The sequence below is a fragment of the Argiope bruennichi genome, chromosome 7, assembly GCF_947563725.1.
Source record: "Argiope bruennichi chromosome 7, qqArgBrue1.1, whole genome shotgun sequence".
Taxonomy (NCBI): domain Eukaryota; kingdom Metazoa; phylum Arthropoda; class Arachnida; order Araneae; family Araneidae; genus Argiope; species Argiope bruennichi.
The window spans coordinates 78,820,567-78,838,607 of record NC_079157.1 but is presented as its reverse complement, the minus strand read 5'-3'; the positions used below and the strand labels follow the sequence as shown (position 1 = coordinate 78,838,607).

Here is an 18,041-nt window from a genome sequence, read left to right as displayed (position 1 = left end):
TGCCATAAGCAACAACAATATATGTATTTTTCATTATTTTCACTACTAACTATTTTATGTTTTTGATTAATTAAAAAACTATTGTTTCTTAATTAGTTTTTTAAACTGAAAATTATTTTTAAAATTTTTAACTTTTTTTCAGCATTGTCAAATTGTGGGATTTACGAAAACTACAGAAGAATCCTGTGACTGATTTTAACTGCAAAGGAGGAAATATGATGTCTTCTTACTTTTCTCCAATTTCAGGAAATTCTATTCTTGTGACTTTGTCTAGTACTATAAGGTATTTTTTCGTATTCATTCAAATTTGGTCCTTGATTTTGAATAGATCATTGATTATAAAAGTGATGTTTTTCTGAATATTTTTGATACTTTTTGTATGCTCAGTATTTATATGTATCTTGTGTGCATTTTTATCTACCTTTTTAAATTCACCTTAAAAATCACTTGAACTTCTGAACTGTAAAAATTCCCTTTGCCTTTCAGGAACTAATAGTTACAGCTCAAATCATTCTTTAATTTTAATCTTGTGGGCAAAACTGTTGTTTATCTCCAAATGTTTCATGGCTTGCACAAAAATAACTAGAAACTACATATAAGATGGGGGAGGGAAATGATTAATTTTTTTTTTTTTTTTTTTTTTTTTTTTTTTTTTTCTGGCTGATTTGCATTGCTGGTGACTTTTATTCCTCCTAAGAATTTCCTTCTGCTAAAAATTTTCTTATCTGTAACCTTGTATGTCGCATATTTGGGCAATGGCGCTTAGCCAGTAAAAAGGGTTAGGTTGTTTGCCGTTCAAGGAGGTGGAATGATCTCTTTGATAGCTTGTTCAAATGTTTTGGGACAGATATATAAAAAGGATAATAATTTATTGTTGATTCAATACCTAAAAAAAGATAACCGAATTTCATGAATAGTGTAAACCAAAAATTGAAACACAAAAAGGAATTCTAAAGCACACTGAAATAGAAGCTGCTGGGGGGGGGGGGGACTTAATGAAGGAATTGAATGAAAATTTGATGGTTTAATATCAAGAATGATGTTAATTACAGTGAATAATTTTTTATAAGCAAATATCCTCAACCACCACTATAACAGCAGCAGTTTCATAAATTTGAATATATTGCAGTTTTCTGTGTTGTTTTAAATTGGTGCAAAGTGCAAGTTTAGAAATGGATTTTACATATTGGTGGTTGCTGCTGAAAACTTTTGAGTGTTGTGCTAAAAATCTGGTATTGAATGAAACTTCTTTTCAGTGATTTCAAAAAGGAAAAAGAAAGTGAGACACATAGAAATTAATTTAACCTAAATAGACTGAAAATTATAATAACTTTTCAAGGCAAGCAGCAATTGTTCCAAGTCCTTGATATTCTAATATCTTCAAGATAAAGACAAGTCATGGCTTGTTACCAAACAGTGGAGTAATGGGTTATAACTGATAAAATTCAAATCTTTTGCTGTGATACGGCATGTTAAATGTGTACAATTCTAGATGTTCCCTGTACAATTCTAGAAAAATTATTTAATTGTTATCTTGTACTTCTCTTGCCAGTTAATTTAATCACAATTTTTTTTAGTTCATTTTGAGAAGATTTTCAACTTATTGATGAGTGCAATTTTTGTTCAGACATTCTGGTTTTCAAGAGATTAAGAGAAAACTGGAGAAGAAAATTTATATAACTGGTAGCAGTGATATAAAGTAGCAGTAACCTGATGATGTCCACTCTACTATTCTTTGATTTCTTGAACATCATTTTTCTGTACTGATATAGCAATGAAATGATTATTGATAATTTTGGGGATTTTTGAAAACTATATATCATTCTCTCTGCCAGTATTTGTAAATCATACTAAGTGGATGACAAATTCATCATATCTTAACTATCTTCATATTCACTTTTTATCTATTTCAGTTATCTGATCTCTTAAAGATGATTATGTATTTTTCTTGCTCATGTGTTTTTCTTTTCTTGCTTCTGACAATAGAACCTGGTTTTGATTAACATAATCAATTAAAGCATCTTATCATTATTTCATTTCCTTATCATTATATTTAAGTGTTAGTTGATAAATTATCAGGTTATTAATTCAGAAATCAATAGGACTGCTATTAAAGAATTTTCAAACCTTCTTGAGTACTTAGTTCTTGAAGCTGTGGCTCTATAAATATTTGATGACAATGATTCGAACCATTGTTAAGATAAGTTATGCTGGAAGTAAACAAAAATAAAGAATAAGAACAAAACGGAAAAAAAAAAAAATCGACTAAGAGGTACATTCTGCACCAACTTAACTTTTCTTCCTTTACAAATGATGAGTTTTCGTCTTTTATTTAAATACTGTCTCAAAAACTTTCTTTGTAAAGTTTTATATTAGCACAAATTTCCTCAAGGAAATTTCTTTAATATGCAAGGTCCCAAAAGTAGAATTTAAAAATTTGATTAAATAGTTGTTGTGAATGATGTTACAGGAGATGTCAAATTAATTTAAGAAGGCAATAATGTACTCACAAAGTATGAAGTACAAAACAATATGTTTTACTGAATCAGGACCAAAGACTCAACTCATGAAAAATACTCAACTGCTACTAAATCCTATCTTAGGAAAAATTAATGCTTTATTCTTCACTTTATGTTTTAAATTCTATTGAAATTATTTCTGTGAATAAAAGTGTTTCTTTTATAGAAATCATGTTATTTAAAAAGAAACTATATTTTAAGTTGTTGTTTTGAGGATTGTTCCAATTTCAATGCATTTGAGGGTTATCTAGTAATTATACAATTTTAATTATAGATTAGATTTTAAATAGGTTACAAAATTCAAGTGAAATATTGTATATCCTACCTTTTTGATTATTAGAACAACATTAGAGGGTCGAAGCATCAAATTTTGATTTACAAATGTGCATTAACTTTTCCCTAAATATTACTTCTTGAACCCTTAGGCATCTTATATTATGACAGTTGATTATTTAATTGCACATTTAGTGTAATAAAAACAAATAATTTCTCATAACTAAAACATTTCTAATAACTCATTTAATTGTTTATATACTCATTCATTTTTTGAGGAATATCTCTAGACTATTTTGCATTTCATTGCCTGAATTTATTTTTAGACACTTAAATAGTAGCTAAATTTTTGCTGATTAGGTAACATTTTTTTCTCAGTTTATTGCATTGATTAAATTTTAACAATTATCTTTTAGTTTGTTTTTATTTAAAATTATTTGTATTTAATTTAACATATTTTAAAGTGATATTATCTTACTTATTTAATTTTTAAAAAATTTGCATTTAAAAATTCTGTTGCTGAATGAAAATTCTTAATTCTTGCATGTCATTCTGGTGTCATGGTAGCCTGTTGTTAAAGGCTTGGCCTCTAGAGCTGAGGGCTCCACGTTTCAAACTTGAATCCGATAAAAAAAAAATCTACTGTGTCTCTAGGTTTGGTTCACATTAAATCTGATGTCAAGAAACAAATACCCTGTCACTGGTATACTGCAAAATTTAAAGGAGCTCCAATTGTTATATCCTCATCATCTGATCGCAATTGAAAATTACGCTACCATTTACAAAAAAGTAATCCTTGTAAATTTTCTGAAAAGGAGTAATATGAAATTTAATTGTTTTTATTTAGCTAAAAATTACAAAAATTTGTTTGAACTTTCCTTTTCAAGTAACCATTATTTAAAGAAGTTTTAGTATCTGCAACTTTAACTTTAGTTTTTAATTTGAGGCATCAAGTTTAATTTATCTAGATTTATTATTGTTATTAGAAGACTTATTTCTGGAAAAGTTCGTGTAGTTAATCAATTGTTAAATAATTAACTTCAAATGGACACATTGTTCTTTTCAAATTATAATGAATAACTTGGATGGTGTTTTTTACATCAAACGCCCTAATATTATTGTTGTGTAAAATTGTAAGAGTGAACAAACTAAAATGAAAATCTTATGAATGATTTATCTTATTGAAAAGATTTGTGAATTTGTTATAAATGTGTTTTTTCATCCATACAGCCTTCTTAACAGTTCATCATTAAATGAGGAATTTACATTGAAGAAATCAATAGAGTAAGTACTTTAATGTTCTGGTTTTAATTTTTATTTGTTGTAATGTTTTTGAAGGGCATTTTAGATTGTTTAATCAAGCTAAAATTGAATCTGTCAGGTCTCAAACTTTGATAACTACATTGTATATATAAAATTGTGTTTTTTATTTAAAAATTTTTTTAAAAAAACTGTTTTTATTAAAAATATATTTTTAAAAATCTGCTTAAATCATAAGATTTTAGTCTTTTGATATGTTAATTAATTTCTGGCTTTTGTTTTGCTTGCTCTTTTCGGAGAATTTCAAAATTTATGATTTAATTATATCCAATGCTTACTGTAACAATATTTATTTAACATATATTTCCAACTGAGAATTTTTGGAAAACTTTCTAAAAGTTTAATTACAATGATTGGTTTATATATGATTCCACTAAGCATGCAAAAATTGTGCGTATTGTATTGTTGCTGGCCAAAAACAAATTCTTAAATATTACTAAATACAGTACTTTTTTTATTTCTACATTTTTTCTCCCTTAAGTGTAAGAAGAAAAAAAATTATTTTTAAATAAAATAAGTTATTATTTATGTTGTGAAATTTTTTTTATTTCCAAAATTATTATTATAAGTTTTTTGTGTCAAATGGAGGAAAGACTTATGGAGAAATGCTAAACAACCATGCTATTATTAAAATTTTCCACTAACATAATCACCTATAGTTTGAAATTTGGTGTTTAAAAATATACACTAAAATTCTTTTATATTGGCTGCATCTTTCGAACAGAAAAAAATAAAGTGGAGAGAAAATATAACGAGTGCATATATAACAAATTATATACAAATCAAGAGATGAATTTAGAAAAAGAAGAAAAATTATTTTCAGGAATTGGTATCAAAAACTAAATTATTGTTTATGTGTGGCTTTTTCTTTATAGTGACTTTGGTAGGAAATTCCTATCCATTTTATTTACATGGTGTTATTTTAGCCCTAATGGTGGCAATCTTGAAAATCAGAGATTTTGTTTTCAGCTTTTTCACTAATTTTGAATTTTAGTTAAATCTTTGAAGCAAAACACATTCTTTGAGTATATTCAGAAATATGCATTCTATTTATCTCATATTAATTTGCAGAACTTAGCCTTTAAAATATTTCTCCAATTGCAGGCATGAAAATGGAGGAGTTGTTGGAAGGGCTCCTCTCAAAGCTACATGGGTGCCAAATACAGATAATGTATTTGTTGTTGGAAGTAATTCAAGTCCCAGAAGAATAGAAATTTTTGATGATAAACTTTGCAATTTTTTTAATTTCACAAGTGAATGCCTTGAAGGTATTCCAACTGTTAATGTATTCCATTCATCTGTACCAATTTTAGCTAGTGCCACTAAAGGAAACATTTTTATTTTTTCAGAAATTGAATAGATTTTGCATGCAAAATTTTAAATTGTGTTGTGTGTGTATGGCATACACCTCAATAATTTTATTTTATTGCTTTTTTATACGAATCTTAATAATGTTGTCTTTTATAGTGAAATATATTGCTAGTGAATTAGAAATTAAGAATTAAAAAAAAAGGAAATTAATGTATTTTCTGTTATGCAATTTTATTATTGTAATAAAATTTATGGTCCTTGAATAAGAAAATTACCAGATAAATTACATATTTTAATGTACTACTTATTTATTGATTTTGATTTTTTTTCCCTCAATTCATTAGGATTTGCCTTATCACTAGTGATATTTTTCCTTGTGCTTAATTTTTAAATATTTTTTATGAAGCACTTCATGAATTTCATTCTTGTCATACACTATGATTGCAACACACTGATTTATCTTTTGTAAATATGTGATTGATGTGGATATCTTGATTATAATAAATTTAGTAGTAGTTAATAAAATGTTTTTATATTGGTTTAAATTCTGAATAATTAATTCTCTCTTTTTGATCTTGTTCAGATATATGTTTTTAAAACTTTGTGTTCCAATTTAATGATCAACCTTCTCATTTCAAAGCAAGTTATATATTACTTTCACTGCTGTACTGATTGATTACTTTTTTTTTTTTTTTTTTTTTTTTTTGCATTGTTTAAGAAGACCATGTGTATCACTTTTTTACAAGTTTCAATTGGCTTATCATCGTCTTGATTTCAAAACCATGCAAGGTGGGAAAATGGAAACATGATTATTTTAACTGAGAACTTTTACCAAATTAGATATGAGATTTTTAGAATGGTCAATGAGAACACTAATTTAATAAACTGATTTACGATGATTTTAAAATGGTATTTTAATACATTTTTAAAAAAATTGTATTAGAATTTGGATAAATTCATTTTCACAAAAATTTGATCTTGTGAGGTTTTGAAACCAAAGCAATCATATTTCACTCATTAACCAGATTTGAAATCAAGATATTTTCATTTCCATTTCCCCTCTGATTTATTTTTGAAATAATACAAAAAGAAAGAAAGAAACCGACTTGTGGAAGTTAGACTAATTTTTATTTGATATTTAAAAAACTTTTAATTCAAATTTTTATGGAAATTATCCAGTGGGTGTGGTGTGCACGATATCTGCAGCAAGCTTAATAAACTTTATATTCCACAAAAAAACTTAAAATATAGATAATAAATCACATCTGGAGTTTACACTAAGGCAACTCGTACAAAAATAAACAAAATAGATAGCAAATTGCTGAATCAAAACTGTGGGCACTAACAGCCAGAGAGTTCCTTCTACAATCAACATTCCAAAAGAGAATTCACTTTACTTATGTGAGCATCTGCTTATATAGTCTCCAAGACAGGGAGACTATATAAGCAGATTGATATTACCAGAATTTTTGTATTTCTTAAAATCTTTAGTTTTCTCACTAAAGGTGGAAGGCATTGATATGTCATCCATTCAACCTCCATTAAAAAATCTGTCTTTCTCATTATGAAATTAACTATGCAGGGAAGTGATATTATTGATTTGTAACAATATCTATAAATTTTGCAACCAATTGAAAGGTTGTTTTTTTGTAAGTAGGAAAGAAATTTTATTTCGGAATTTTCTTATGGTACCGTTTTTAACAGGATTCTAAAGAATTTTATTGAAATATACATATTTTAAATTCATTTTGTTAATTGGTTGACATAGAGTTAAGAGAGAAGCAGCTGTTAATGTTTATATATGTAATATGAAAATAAAGTAATATGGGTGTTTTTTCTTATAAATGATTTGCATGTTTTATGTTTAAAAATTTGTATAGATTTTTTTTTTCTTCAGTAATACTAAAGTGTTAGTCAGTTAAAATATTCTTAATATCATAATTGAATTTTTCAGCATTTCAATTTTTATTTGATTAAATTTATAAATTATTAGTGTATTGGTATCAGAGATAATTAAAAGCATTATAACTAGCTTTTTAAAACAAATTATATAATAAATGATTTTAATAAATGAGACGAGATCTTAAGATATATTGTTATGAATTTATGTTTCTTCCTAGCACTGTTGGTCTCTTGGTAAAGAAAATACCATCTATTAAAGCTATATGTAAAACTAGGTCAATGGCTTGGTAACAAAAATGAAAATTCCTGTAACTGCTGAAATTTTAGCAATATATTGATTAGAAGCAAAAATACAATATCTTTCTAGAGATTTCTTTACCCTGTTATGGAAACTAAAATGCCGAGTCAGTTGAGAATTGCAGATAATTTGAGAAGTGTAACATGGTTGCCACATCACCAAGAGAACCTGGAAAATACAGTGAAATTTGAAAATTTTCATAAAAACTGGAAAAATAAAGGGAATTTAAGTTTCTTAGTTATTTTTTTTTTTTTTTCCCATCTAAAAAATGACGATTTTTGAAGATTGAAGGAATAAAATATTGTAATCATAGATTCCAAAAACGAAATGATACCGTTCGCGATTGTGTAATAGTGAAATTCATTGCTTTACTACTCTGTCCCATCTTTGTCTGTGAGGTTCAATCTAGATTTGATTTGCGAGACAGTTTCTCTTCTTCCATGAGACTCCCGAATTGCAGTTAATGAGCTTGCCCGAGACTTCTGTAACTGTGTGAAAGAATAGAATACATTTTTCTAGCCGGAATAACAACATTGAATCTGCGGATACATTGTGGTGGAATTTAGTCTCTCTCTCTCTCCTCTCATTTAGTCTCCTGACTTAGCCTAATTGGGGCCTGGGGCAAAAACTTCTTTGGGGGCTCCCCTCTATATTTGCAAAATATAGATTTTCGTAATAAATCTATAAAATATCGATTTTGTGTGTGTTTATGCGATAGATTAAGAAGCTAATATAAAACTGACGGATTTTACACTGTACTGATATTTTTGAAAAAAATTCATTAAAGAAGGAAACGTAAAATAAACTTTCTGTTGAATTTGGGGGGCCCCCTGAGTGGGGCAACTACCCTGAATGCCACTGCCTTAGTCAGGCTCTGCTCATACATGAGTTTATTAAATAGTTTGTTTATCATTTGAGAAATTGTATGCTTATTCAGAGTAGATTAGAGAATATTTTTAAACAATGATTAATACAAACTGCACGGATAAAAAAAAATTATCCTGCTTTTGCTGAATGGTTTCTAAAAATTTACATGCTGTTCGCTTTGTTAGAAGATAATAAATCTAAGTAATATGGGAAAAACAGGCACTTAATGGTCATGCCAAAAGAGGAAGACATACAAGAACTGTTTACCACTTCAAAAAAGTTATTGTTGGACTTAGTATCTGAACGGAATACAGGAAAAAATGACATCTCGAATCTGAAAGCAACAAATATAGTGTTCGAAAATAAACCGATTTAGAACTTTATAGTGACAAAAACAATTATTTAAGGCTGAATTTTTATGGGCTTTAAAACTTGTTGCGTCACATGCGTCTTTTAATGTATTCAATTATATATAGGAAATATTTTCACACGTTTGCTGAAAGTGAAATAGTAAAAAAAAAAAAGTGTATGCTAGGCCGTATAAAAATATCTTACCTAATTTGTTAAGAATTAGCTCCCTGAAATTGATGTCTGAAAAATCTGTAGAAGTTGCAGAAATTCATGTCCAAATTGTATCATGAATTTATTTAGCCTCCCTGTTAATAACAAACATTTCATTCGTTTAATTACTATGAATTTGAATGCGTTCTTTGGAAAGAACTTGTTGACAATAATTAAACTAAAAGAACACGAATGTGAAGTATCCTGGATAAGAACAATAAAACCGGGTAACTGGTCTTAAAAGTGGGAGTGAAAAAAGTAGAGACTCTGTGGTGAGAAATTATTTCATCAAAAATTTCTCGACAGGATGATATTCTTCTGGGTGTAATAGTCAAAGGTAACTTTTTTTCACTTTCTTTCTGAATTGGCAGGGGCTTATAACAATAAACTTACGCTCTTCGAAAATTGCTTTTGGGGAAGTTACATGAAGCGAAGCTTTGCTTTACAAATAGAATAAGAAAGCAAGTACATAAATCCATTCCGTACAAGGTGGAAGTGAGTGACATCACTCTTAATACTGTGTAATTTTCTGGATGATGAATGGCAAAGGGTTGCATACTTTATAAATGGTCAAGTTTGACTTTTATTTTAGTTTCATTTTATTGCCTTAAAACAGATGTCAGAGAGGAACCATCTTGTGAAAATCAAACTCATTCGACTCCTAAAGTAATAATAATAATATGTCACTAAAATTTAACAGGGTAACAAAACAAAGGACCAACATCCGTGTTCTGGGGAGCTTACTTACGTTTCTGTCTATATATGTGTAACTAACATTCTTGGCACAGAAATAAATGTTATTAATCATTGTTGAATAACAACTGTTGACAGCAAACCATCGCCAATCCAAAGGCTTGGTGCAATAGTGTTGTTTTATGAGGGTACGTATAGACATATTTTATTGAATAGAATGGCCTATTGTGTGGAGTTTCGCTATTTCCGAGATTTATAGAAAATATTCAGGACCGAAAAAAAAATGGCCTTCGTATTTTGAATCAGTAGAATGTCTTAATAGAAAATACTACTCATTTTGTGCCATGTAAAAAAGATTTCATTGAGAAAAAGCCCTATTATTATAAAATGTCCAACGCTATTGCTACGATACTGCACGGCATTCAGAATATTGAACAAATATCATGAAGATGTATGATATTTTGTCTTCGTGAGGAGATCAAAGCAAACTTCTTTTTTTTCCATTGATTTTGCTGTGTTTCCCTATTTTATTGTGCTCACAGTTTCTACTTTGCGTAAGAAACAGATGTAACTTTTCTATATCAAATAATCATATTTAGAAAGAGGACATTGAGAGTCTTGTAAATGCAGACAGACAAAAAACACAAGTAAATTCTTTTTTTAAAAAAGTGTATTTAACCAGATAGAGAAAAACAAATTTAATAACAGGAAACATAATTTTTGTCACACTTAAAAGGCTTTATTTATTTATTTTTCTTTCCCCAGAAATAAGTTTTTAGAAAAGTAGTAAAACTTTTCTATATTTGCAGAATTCATTTTTAAGAGTATTCAAATGCCTAACATTTGTGCATGGATGCTAATAAATTTATTCTGTAATAACGTGCTGGATATGCTTTAAGCGACATTTTTGGAAAAGTTTTGAAACTGCTTTGTATCGGAATGAATTTCATGTCTATTGAATACTACTTACTTATGACAAACAAAATCTAAAAGTGATGCAGAAAAAATAATTTTTGAATTAACATTCTTTTAAATACTAAACAAGAATGTTATGCCAAATCAAAATAAGATAATATGAAATGAGATTATATTCAAATAATGAAGGGCATCTTATTCAATTTATGTAAATTTTTAGAAATAAGTAATTTTTAAATCAAATAACAATCCCGTACATTTTATTATGTTTCCATTCATGTCTGCACTGTCGTAAATTCTCAATGTGATATCATGATTTCATTATATTGTATATGATGCAATATTTATTTTTGGAGGTTATCGCGAAAAAACGCCGAATTTTGTTTAATTATTAATTAATCAAAATTTTTAAAACATTTCTCCAAAGTGCTCGCTATCATTCTTCAAATAAAGTACAAATATGCCAAGATTGGTCGCTCTAAGTTTAATGGTTTGGCCTGTAGAGCACCAAAGCGCGCTCACACACACGCACACTTTCATTTTTCTATTGATAGAGACTAGTCGCCTTTAGCGATCATTAGATTCGACGAATAATGGTTATATGCAGTTTCATTGAAATCGTTTAGATCACAGATATAATTTAATATCCATGATTCCGTTAAATTCTCTAACATTCGTCGTGTTATTTTCATTGTCCTATTTATGTTCTGTCCATTGTTTTCATGAATTTCTTTAATGACCAAAGTAAACTAAACTCAGTGGCACTACAGCTCATGTGGGTCACTCCCATTTAAAAAAAATTAGTCTGTTAATGTCCGATCACCTATCTTTTAACTTTCGTAGTGTTGTAAATTCACTTTTCTGTTAGTCTTGTAAACTACACAGATATTAAATAGAATCCTTTTTCTATAACTTTCGACAATGAAAAAAGTAATTATATTAAATATTTGGTGAAATAATGAAGCAAATGATTTGAATTTCAAAGTAACAATGTAATCTGTTGTTAAAAGTTAGGTAAGAAATATTTTTTTAAAAATATGCTAAAATGTAGGCAAAAATTTGCATAAATATTAAATAAATGTCAAAAAATATTTTTAAATTTTAAATGACATTAAATTTATTTTTGTGCAATAACATTTTTGAAATTTATAATAGAAAACGCCAAAGTTCAACTTAATTTTTATTTAATTAAAATCTTTAAAAGATTATTCCGAAATGTACATTCCCACCTTCCAGGGTATGTATGTGTTAAATCTGGGGACTGTAAGTTAGATCTGTAGAGCACTAACACACACTTTACTTTTTTATTATTAATATTATCAGCGATAGATTATTATCGTGTAATGTGCATAATCACGAAGTTCATTCTGATCGCTCAAGTGAGATTGCATACCTTATTATCGAAAAAGACATTTTAGACAAAATTAATTTTGATGAAATACTTGAATTCTCCACCATAAAGGTTAAAAAAATGCATCTTCACTCAATCTAACTATTGGATATAATCTGATTCTTTTTTTTTTTTTTTTTTTTACTTAATATAACCCAATATACTGCAGTAATCTGTATATATATCAGTAAAATTTTGCCTTTTTGAAATTAATTTAAAATTATTTATTAATTTTTTTTTGCTCATTGTAATGAGTTAAATAAATTTTAATATCATGTCAATACATCAAATCCAAAAAGTTTTAAAAATTAAAATTTGCTTGCTTACTTGCATTAAAATAAAAAAAATTATTTTAATTATCTTTCCTATACATCATTTATTTAGATACTTTTCAGCTTTGCTTTGACGATAAATTCTACTATATATGATTAATACATTGTAATATTTATTTACATTTATACTTGAAAGAATATGTAAATAAATTCTTTGTGAATAAATATATACAATATGTAAATAAGGAAGAATGCAAAAGAACATCTGCTGTAGAATTAACTTTTTGGTGAATTATGTAAACTAGCAAATATGATCAAATAATGGCAAAAAAAAAAAAAAAATACTTAGCGCGCTTTTTATTGTTGTTTACCTTTGATAACAGTGATACAGTTGAATTTGAATAAATTAAAATTTTGAAAAACTATACTGATCATCCTTTCTATCATAACCATTTTTCAGTTTATTTCTTCAGAAATAAAATTCGAAATGAATACCTTTTCACCAAAAAATTACTTAGTTTTGCATGAAAATTTCCTCCGGTTTAGTTTATAATTTCAAGCAAGTTTTAGTTCATCATTTCTTCAAACTGTCTGATGAAAGCCCTTAATCGTTGTAAAAAAAAAAAAAAAAAAAAATCAATTTCTATTTTATTTTAAAAGATAGGAAAAGGAGAGCACAGTAGATTGTAATTATCATGGCAATATATACATAAAATTCGAAATTAACATTACGTACAAACATTCAAAAAAAGTATAAATAACTATGCCGAATGAAATAAATTATTTCAAATCAAAATAAATTTATTTTGTTCGTGGCATATTAAAATTTTGGGTAAAAAAAATTATTAACAAAAAAAAAGTTATATATATAAATAAAATCGATCTTTTGATGTATCTCCACGTTATATCTCTTTTAGAGGTCAAAGGAAAACATTTTGAAAACAACATAAATTTGACAAACTTCATGTCTCTCCTAGAATGAATTAACTCAAAACGAATTCTCACAAATAAGATTTGATATACGGTCCTTACATCCGTTTGGTCCATAGATCTTTGTCAAATTTTCGGCGAAATCCATCACGGGTTTGGCCATCCGCAAATGTGACAATAACTGAAAAATGCAAATGGTTAAACAAATAAAATTTGGTGAATAGCTAACATATTAGCAGGAAATATTATACTCTATTTCCATGATATCGAACTATGTTCTGAATGCTGCACAATATTCATGAAGAAAGTGTGCGAATGCTTTAGAGAGAATAGATTTTTTAAATTTCATGCCGATGGGTTTGTAGGAACAGGTTGTGAGTAACGCAACTCATCATCGCAAGTTATTGTGGTTCACACGTAACTAAATATTATAAATAATTATTAATGTTTTGTATTTGTTTAATTGTTATAATTGTTCATGTTTGTTTTTGAAGTAATTGCATCAAAAATATTTTATATATTATTTTTGTGTTAAATGAAACTATTTTTCTGCTGTTGCATCTGGCAACGAGATTATTATTGTAAAAATAAATAGAACGAGTGAGATGCTCGCCGTTGCTTGGATTTGACGTAGTTTGTGTTTTTATTTTAATTTCTTTAAAATACTTTAAATCGTTGGTCGTAATATCCTAAAATAAGAAATGTTTATTTTATGTATCGAGCGTTTACAATCTGCACATTAAAAAGCAGAGTCATACGCCGATAAAGTGGTGACCCGGAAACAGAACTGCAATGGCGACCAGCGAAAAACACGAACCGAAACTAAGTGCAACGGAAACTGCAGCTAATGGTGAAGTAGCCAAGGTTAGTATAAAAATACCTCCATTTTGGACAGAAAAGCCAGAAATTTGGTTTTACCAAGTGGAGGCGCAATTTTCCATTAGTGGTATTAAATCGGAGGAAACAAAATTTCATTATTTAATTGCGCAGATGGAACCAAGATTTGTTGAAAATTTATGGGATATAGTCACTGATGCTAATGAAAATAAATATACCGCTGCGAAGGAGAGATTGCTGAATACCTTTAAAGAAAGCGAAAATAGACGTATTCAGCGTCTCGTGTCAGAAATGGAGTTAGGCGATTTACGGCCAACTCAACTACTTCAAAAAATGCGTAGTTTGGCGACAGATGGGATTTCGGATAATGTGTTGAAAACTCTATTTCTTCAAAAAATGCCGGATTCCATCCGAAATATCCTAATCGTCAGCAATGAAGATATCCGGAAACTTGCCGAAATGGCTGACCGTATTGTAGAAATGCATCCGAATCGGGAAATATATGCTACATCTAGAGGTGATATACAGCAGGATAGTGAAATAAATAGTTTACGTTCACAAATTGTTTCTTTAGAGCGTAAAATCAACCGCTTACAACTTGAACGCAGTCGTTCAAGGAGCAGAGCTGCTAATCAAAACAATCGGGGGCGCAGCGCGTCTCGTAAACGATTTAATCCTGCTGGTAAGTACTGTTTTTATCATTATAAATTTGGAGCAAAGTGTCATCCCGATAAATGCAAGAAACCTTGCGAGTGGAAAAATGCAAATTCGGAAAACTAGCATCAGCAGCAGACTTAACGGCGAGTTCTGCTGCGGAAGTAAATCAAGATTGCCGTAAATACCGTTTATTTGTCTTTGACAAAACAACGGGTTTGCGTTTTCTTGTGGACAGTGGAGCTGATGTTAGCATTTTTCCCAATACCGCAAAACAAATTTCAACTAGTGATTATAAATTATATGCTGCAAATGGAACTGAAATTGAAACATATGGAACGAAAGTATTAACCCTTGATTTGGGATTACGTCGTGAATTCCAATGGCCTTTTGTTATAGCAAATATCAAACAGCCAATTTTAGGAGCAGATTTCCTAAATCTTTTCCATTTGTTAGTTGATGTTAAGAATAAAACATTAATTGATGGAATAACTAACCTCTCTACTGAAGGTAAAGTTGCACCTGCCTTAAACGTCAGTGTAAATACAATGTACAGTGCCTGTAAATATTCAGATTTATTGTATTTGTACCCATCTATTACAAAACCTAATTTTTTTATTTCTGATGTAAAGCATACTATAAAACACCACATAGAAACTAGGGGACCACCAGTGTACTCTAAGGCAAGACGATTAGATCCGAAGAAATTAGAAACTGCCAAACAGGAATTTAAGTTTATGCTGGACAATAATATTATTCGTCCATCTAAATCAGAGTGGGCCAGTCCACTGCATATGGTCTCGAAGAAAGATGGATCTTTCCGACCATGCGGGGACTACAGAAGGTTGAATGACCAAACACTCCCAGATAGATATCCAATTCCTAGACTCGAAGATTTTCAGCACATTTTGCCAAACAAAGTCATATTTTCTAAAATTGATCTTTTTAAGGCCTATTTTCATATTCCTGTTGCAGAGGAGGACAAGAAAAAAACAGCTATTATTACTCCGTTTGGACTTTACGAATTTAACAGAATGAGTTTTGGTTTGCGGAATGCTCCGGCAACATTCCAAAGATTTATTCACGAAGTATTTCGAAATTTAGACTTTGTGTTTCCTTATTTAGATGATGTATTGATTGCCTCTTCTAGTCCAGAAGAACATCGTTCACATCTCAAAATAGTTTTTCAACGCTTAAATGATTACGGGCTTCGCATAAATGTCAGCAAATCAGTTTTCGGAGTTGATTCACTAGAATTTTTGGGCTATAAAATTTCGGCTAAAGGATCAAGGCCTCTGCCTGAAAAAGTAAAGGCCATATTAGAGTATCCATTGCCAAACACCCTTCAAAAATTGCGTACATTTTTAGGTATGCTAAACTTCTATCGTCCATACATAAAAAATGCTGCGGCAACTCAAGCCCCTCTTCATGAATTTTTAAAAGGTGCCAAAAAGAAAGATCAGAGAAAAGTGCCTTGGAATGAGGCAACTGTAAAATTATTTGAAAAATGCAAAATGGATATAGCAGAAGTTGCAATGTTGACATATCCAAATTCCGATTATCCTCTGTCTCTTCACACAGACGCATCGGATTTGGCTATAGGAGCAGTTTTGCAACAACACGAACCTGATGGGTTGAAACCTATCGCATTTTTTTCAAAAAAGTTAAATGAGGCACAAACCAATTATTCGACGTACGATCGTGAACTTTTGGCTATTTATTTGTCCGTAAAACATTTTAAGCATTATTTGGAAGGTAGAGATTTCCAAATCTTCACTGATCATAAACCTTTAGTTTTTGCTTTTAAGCAAAAGAACGACAAAGCGTCGCCAAGACAGTTGAGACATTTACAGTATATTTCTCAATTTACCACAAATATATGTCATGTAAAGGGTCAGGAAAATATTGTCGCAGATACATTATCGAGAATTGCTAATGTTAACCTGCCAACTATAGACTATGATCAAATTGCTGAAGCCCAAACTGATGATGACGAACTGAAACAACTGCGACTTTACAGTAAATCCTTGAAATTTAAGCAGTGTCAACTTCCATCCGGAAAATATTTATGGTGCGACACATCTACATCAAAGGTTAGACCTTTTATTCCAAAGCCTTTCCGTATGCGGATGTTTCAACAAATCCATTGTTTATCTCACCCTGGAATTCGTACAACAGTTAAAGAAATGTCATCACGATTCATTTGGTCTTCACTGAAACAGGAAGTTCGTAACTGGACACAAGCATGTCTCCATTGCCAAAAAAATAAAATTTCGCGGCATACAAAATCCGAATTTGGAACTTTTAAACCGCCAGATGATCGTTTTAGTGTAATTCATATTGATTTGATTGGGCCGTATTCTCCATCGGATGGATACATCTATTGTTTGACATGCATCGATAGACACACATCTTGGATGGAAGTGGTTCCTTTACGACAGATCACTGCTGAAGTTGTTGCACAAGCTTTTTACGAATGCTGGATAACACGATTTGGAGTACCTTCTCTCGTGGTTACGGATCGAGGAACTCAGTTTACTTCAGAATTATTCAGAAAATTAGCAATCATTTGTGGCGTAAAATTACGGCATACGACGTCTTATCATCCCCAAAGCAATGGAAAGATAGAACGCCTACATCGCACGCTAAAAGCAGCCATTAGATGCCACAACTGTATTCGATGGACTGAGTCGTTGCCTACGGTTCTCATGGGTTTACGAGCTTCTCTTCGAGACGATTGTAGTTTTACAATAGCCGAAATGGTATTTGGTAAATCTATCAAATTACCTGGTGAGTTTTTTGAAGATTCGAAAACTGTGTCCATTACAGATTCTTTTGTTGATAATCTGCGAAAACAGATGCAGTTAGTAAAACCAAGAATACCCAAGCAAAAATGCAAACAACACATTTTTGTCCCACAAGATTTAAATACAGCTACTCACGTATTTCTTAGGATTGATCGCGTAAAAAAACCCTTAGAACCGCCATATGAAGGACCATTTTTAGTATTACAACGAACTCAAAAATTTTTCACGTTATTAATCAAAGGTGAACATGTAAATATTTCTATTGATCGAATTAAACCAGCCTATAAGTTAACACATTTTGACATTTCTGATGCTCCATTGCCATCAACTGTTAACAGTCCTGCATCTTGTGAACCCAAAAGAAGTGGCTCAACTGAAAGGATGCAACATAAGAATGCATTAAGTGATTCAATAAAGGACGAGAAACTGCCTGCTTTAACCACACAAACACGTTGTGGAAGGAAAATAAAACGACCTGTGCGTTTTACAGAC

The 18,041-nt window shown here is 29.8% G+C and overlaps 1 protein-coding gene across 2 annotated transcripts in view; it reads left to right on the top strand.

Moving 5' to 3' along the window:
* LOC129975827 (WD repeat-containing protein 76-like) overlaps window positions 1–5,746 on the top strand; it is a 53,299-nt gene extending 47,553 nt beyond the window's left edge. For both annotated transcript variants that reach the window (XM_056089059.1, XM_056089058.1), the window contains 3 exons: window positions 143–283; window positions 4,023–4,076; window positions 5,217–5,746. In XM_056089059.1, coding sequence (XP_055945034.1) covers window positions 143–283; window positions 4,023–4,076; window positions 5,217–5,472 — 451 coding nt within the window. In that variant the 3' untranslated portion in view covers window positions 5,473–5,746. The remainder of the gene's footprint in view (window positions 1–142; window positions 284–4,022; window positions 4,077–5,216) is intronic.
* Window positions 5,747–18,041: the final 12,295 nt, after the last annotated feature.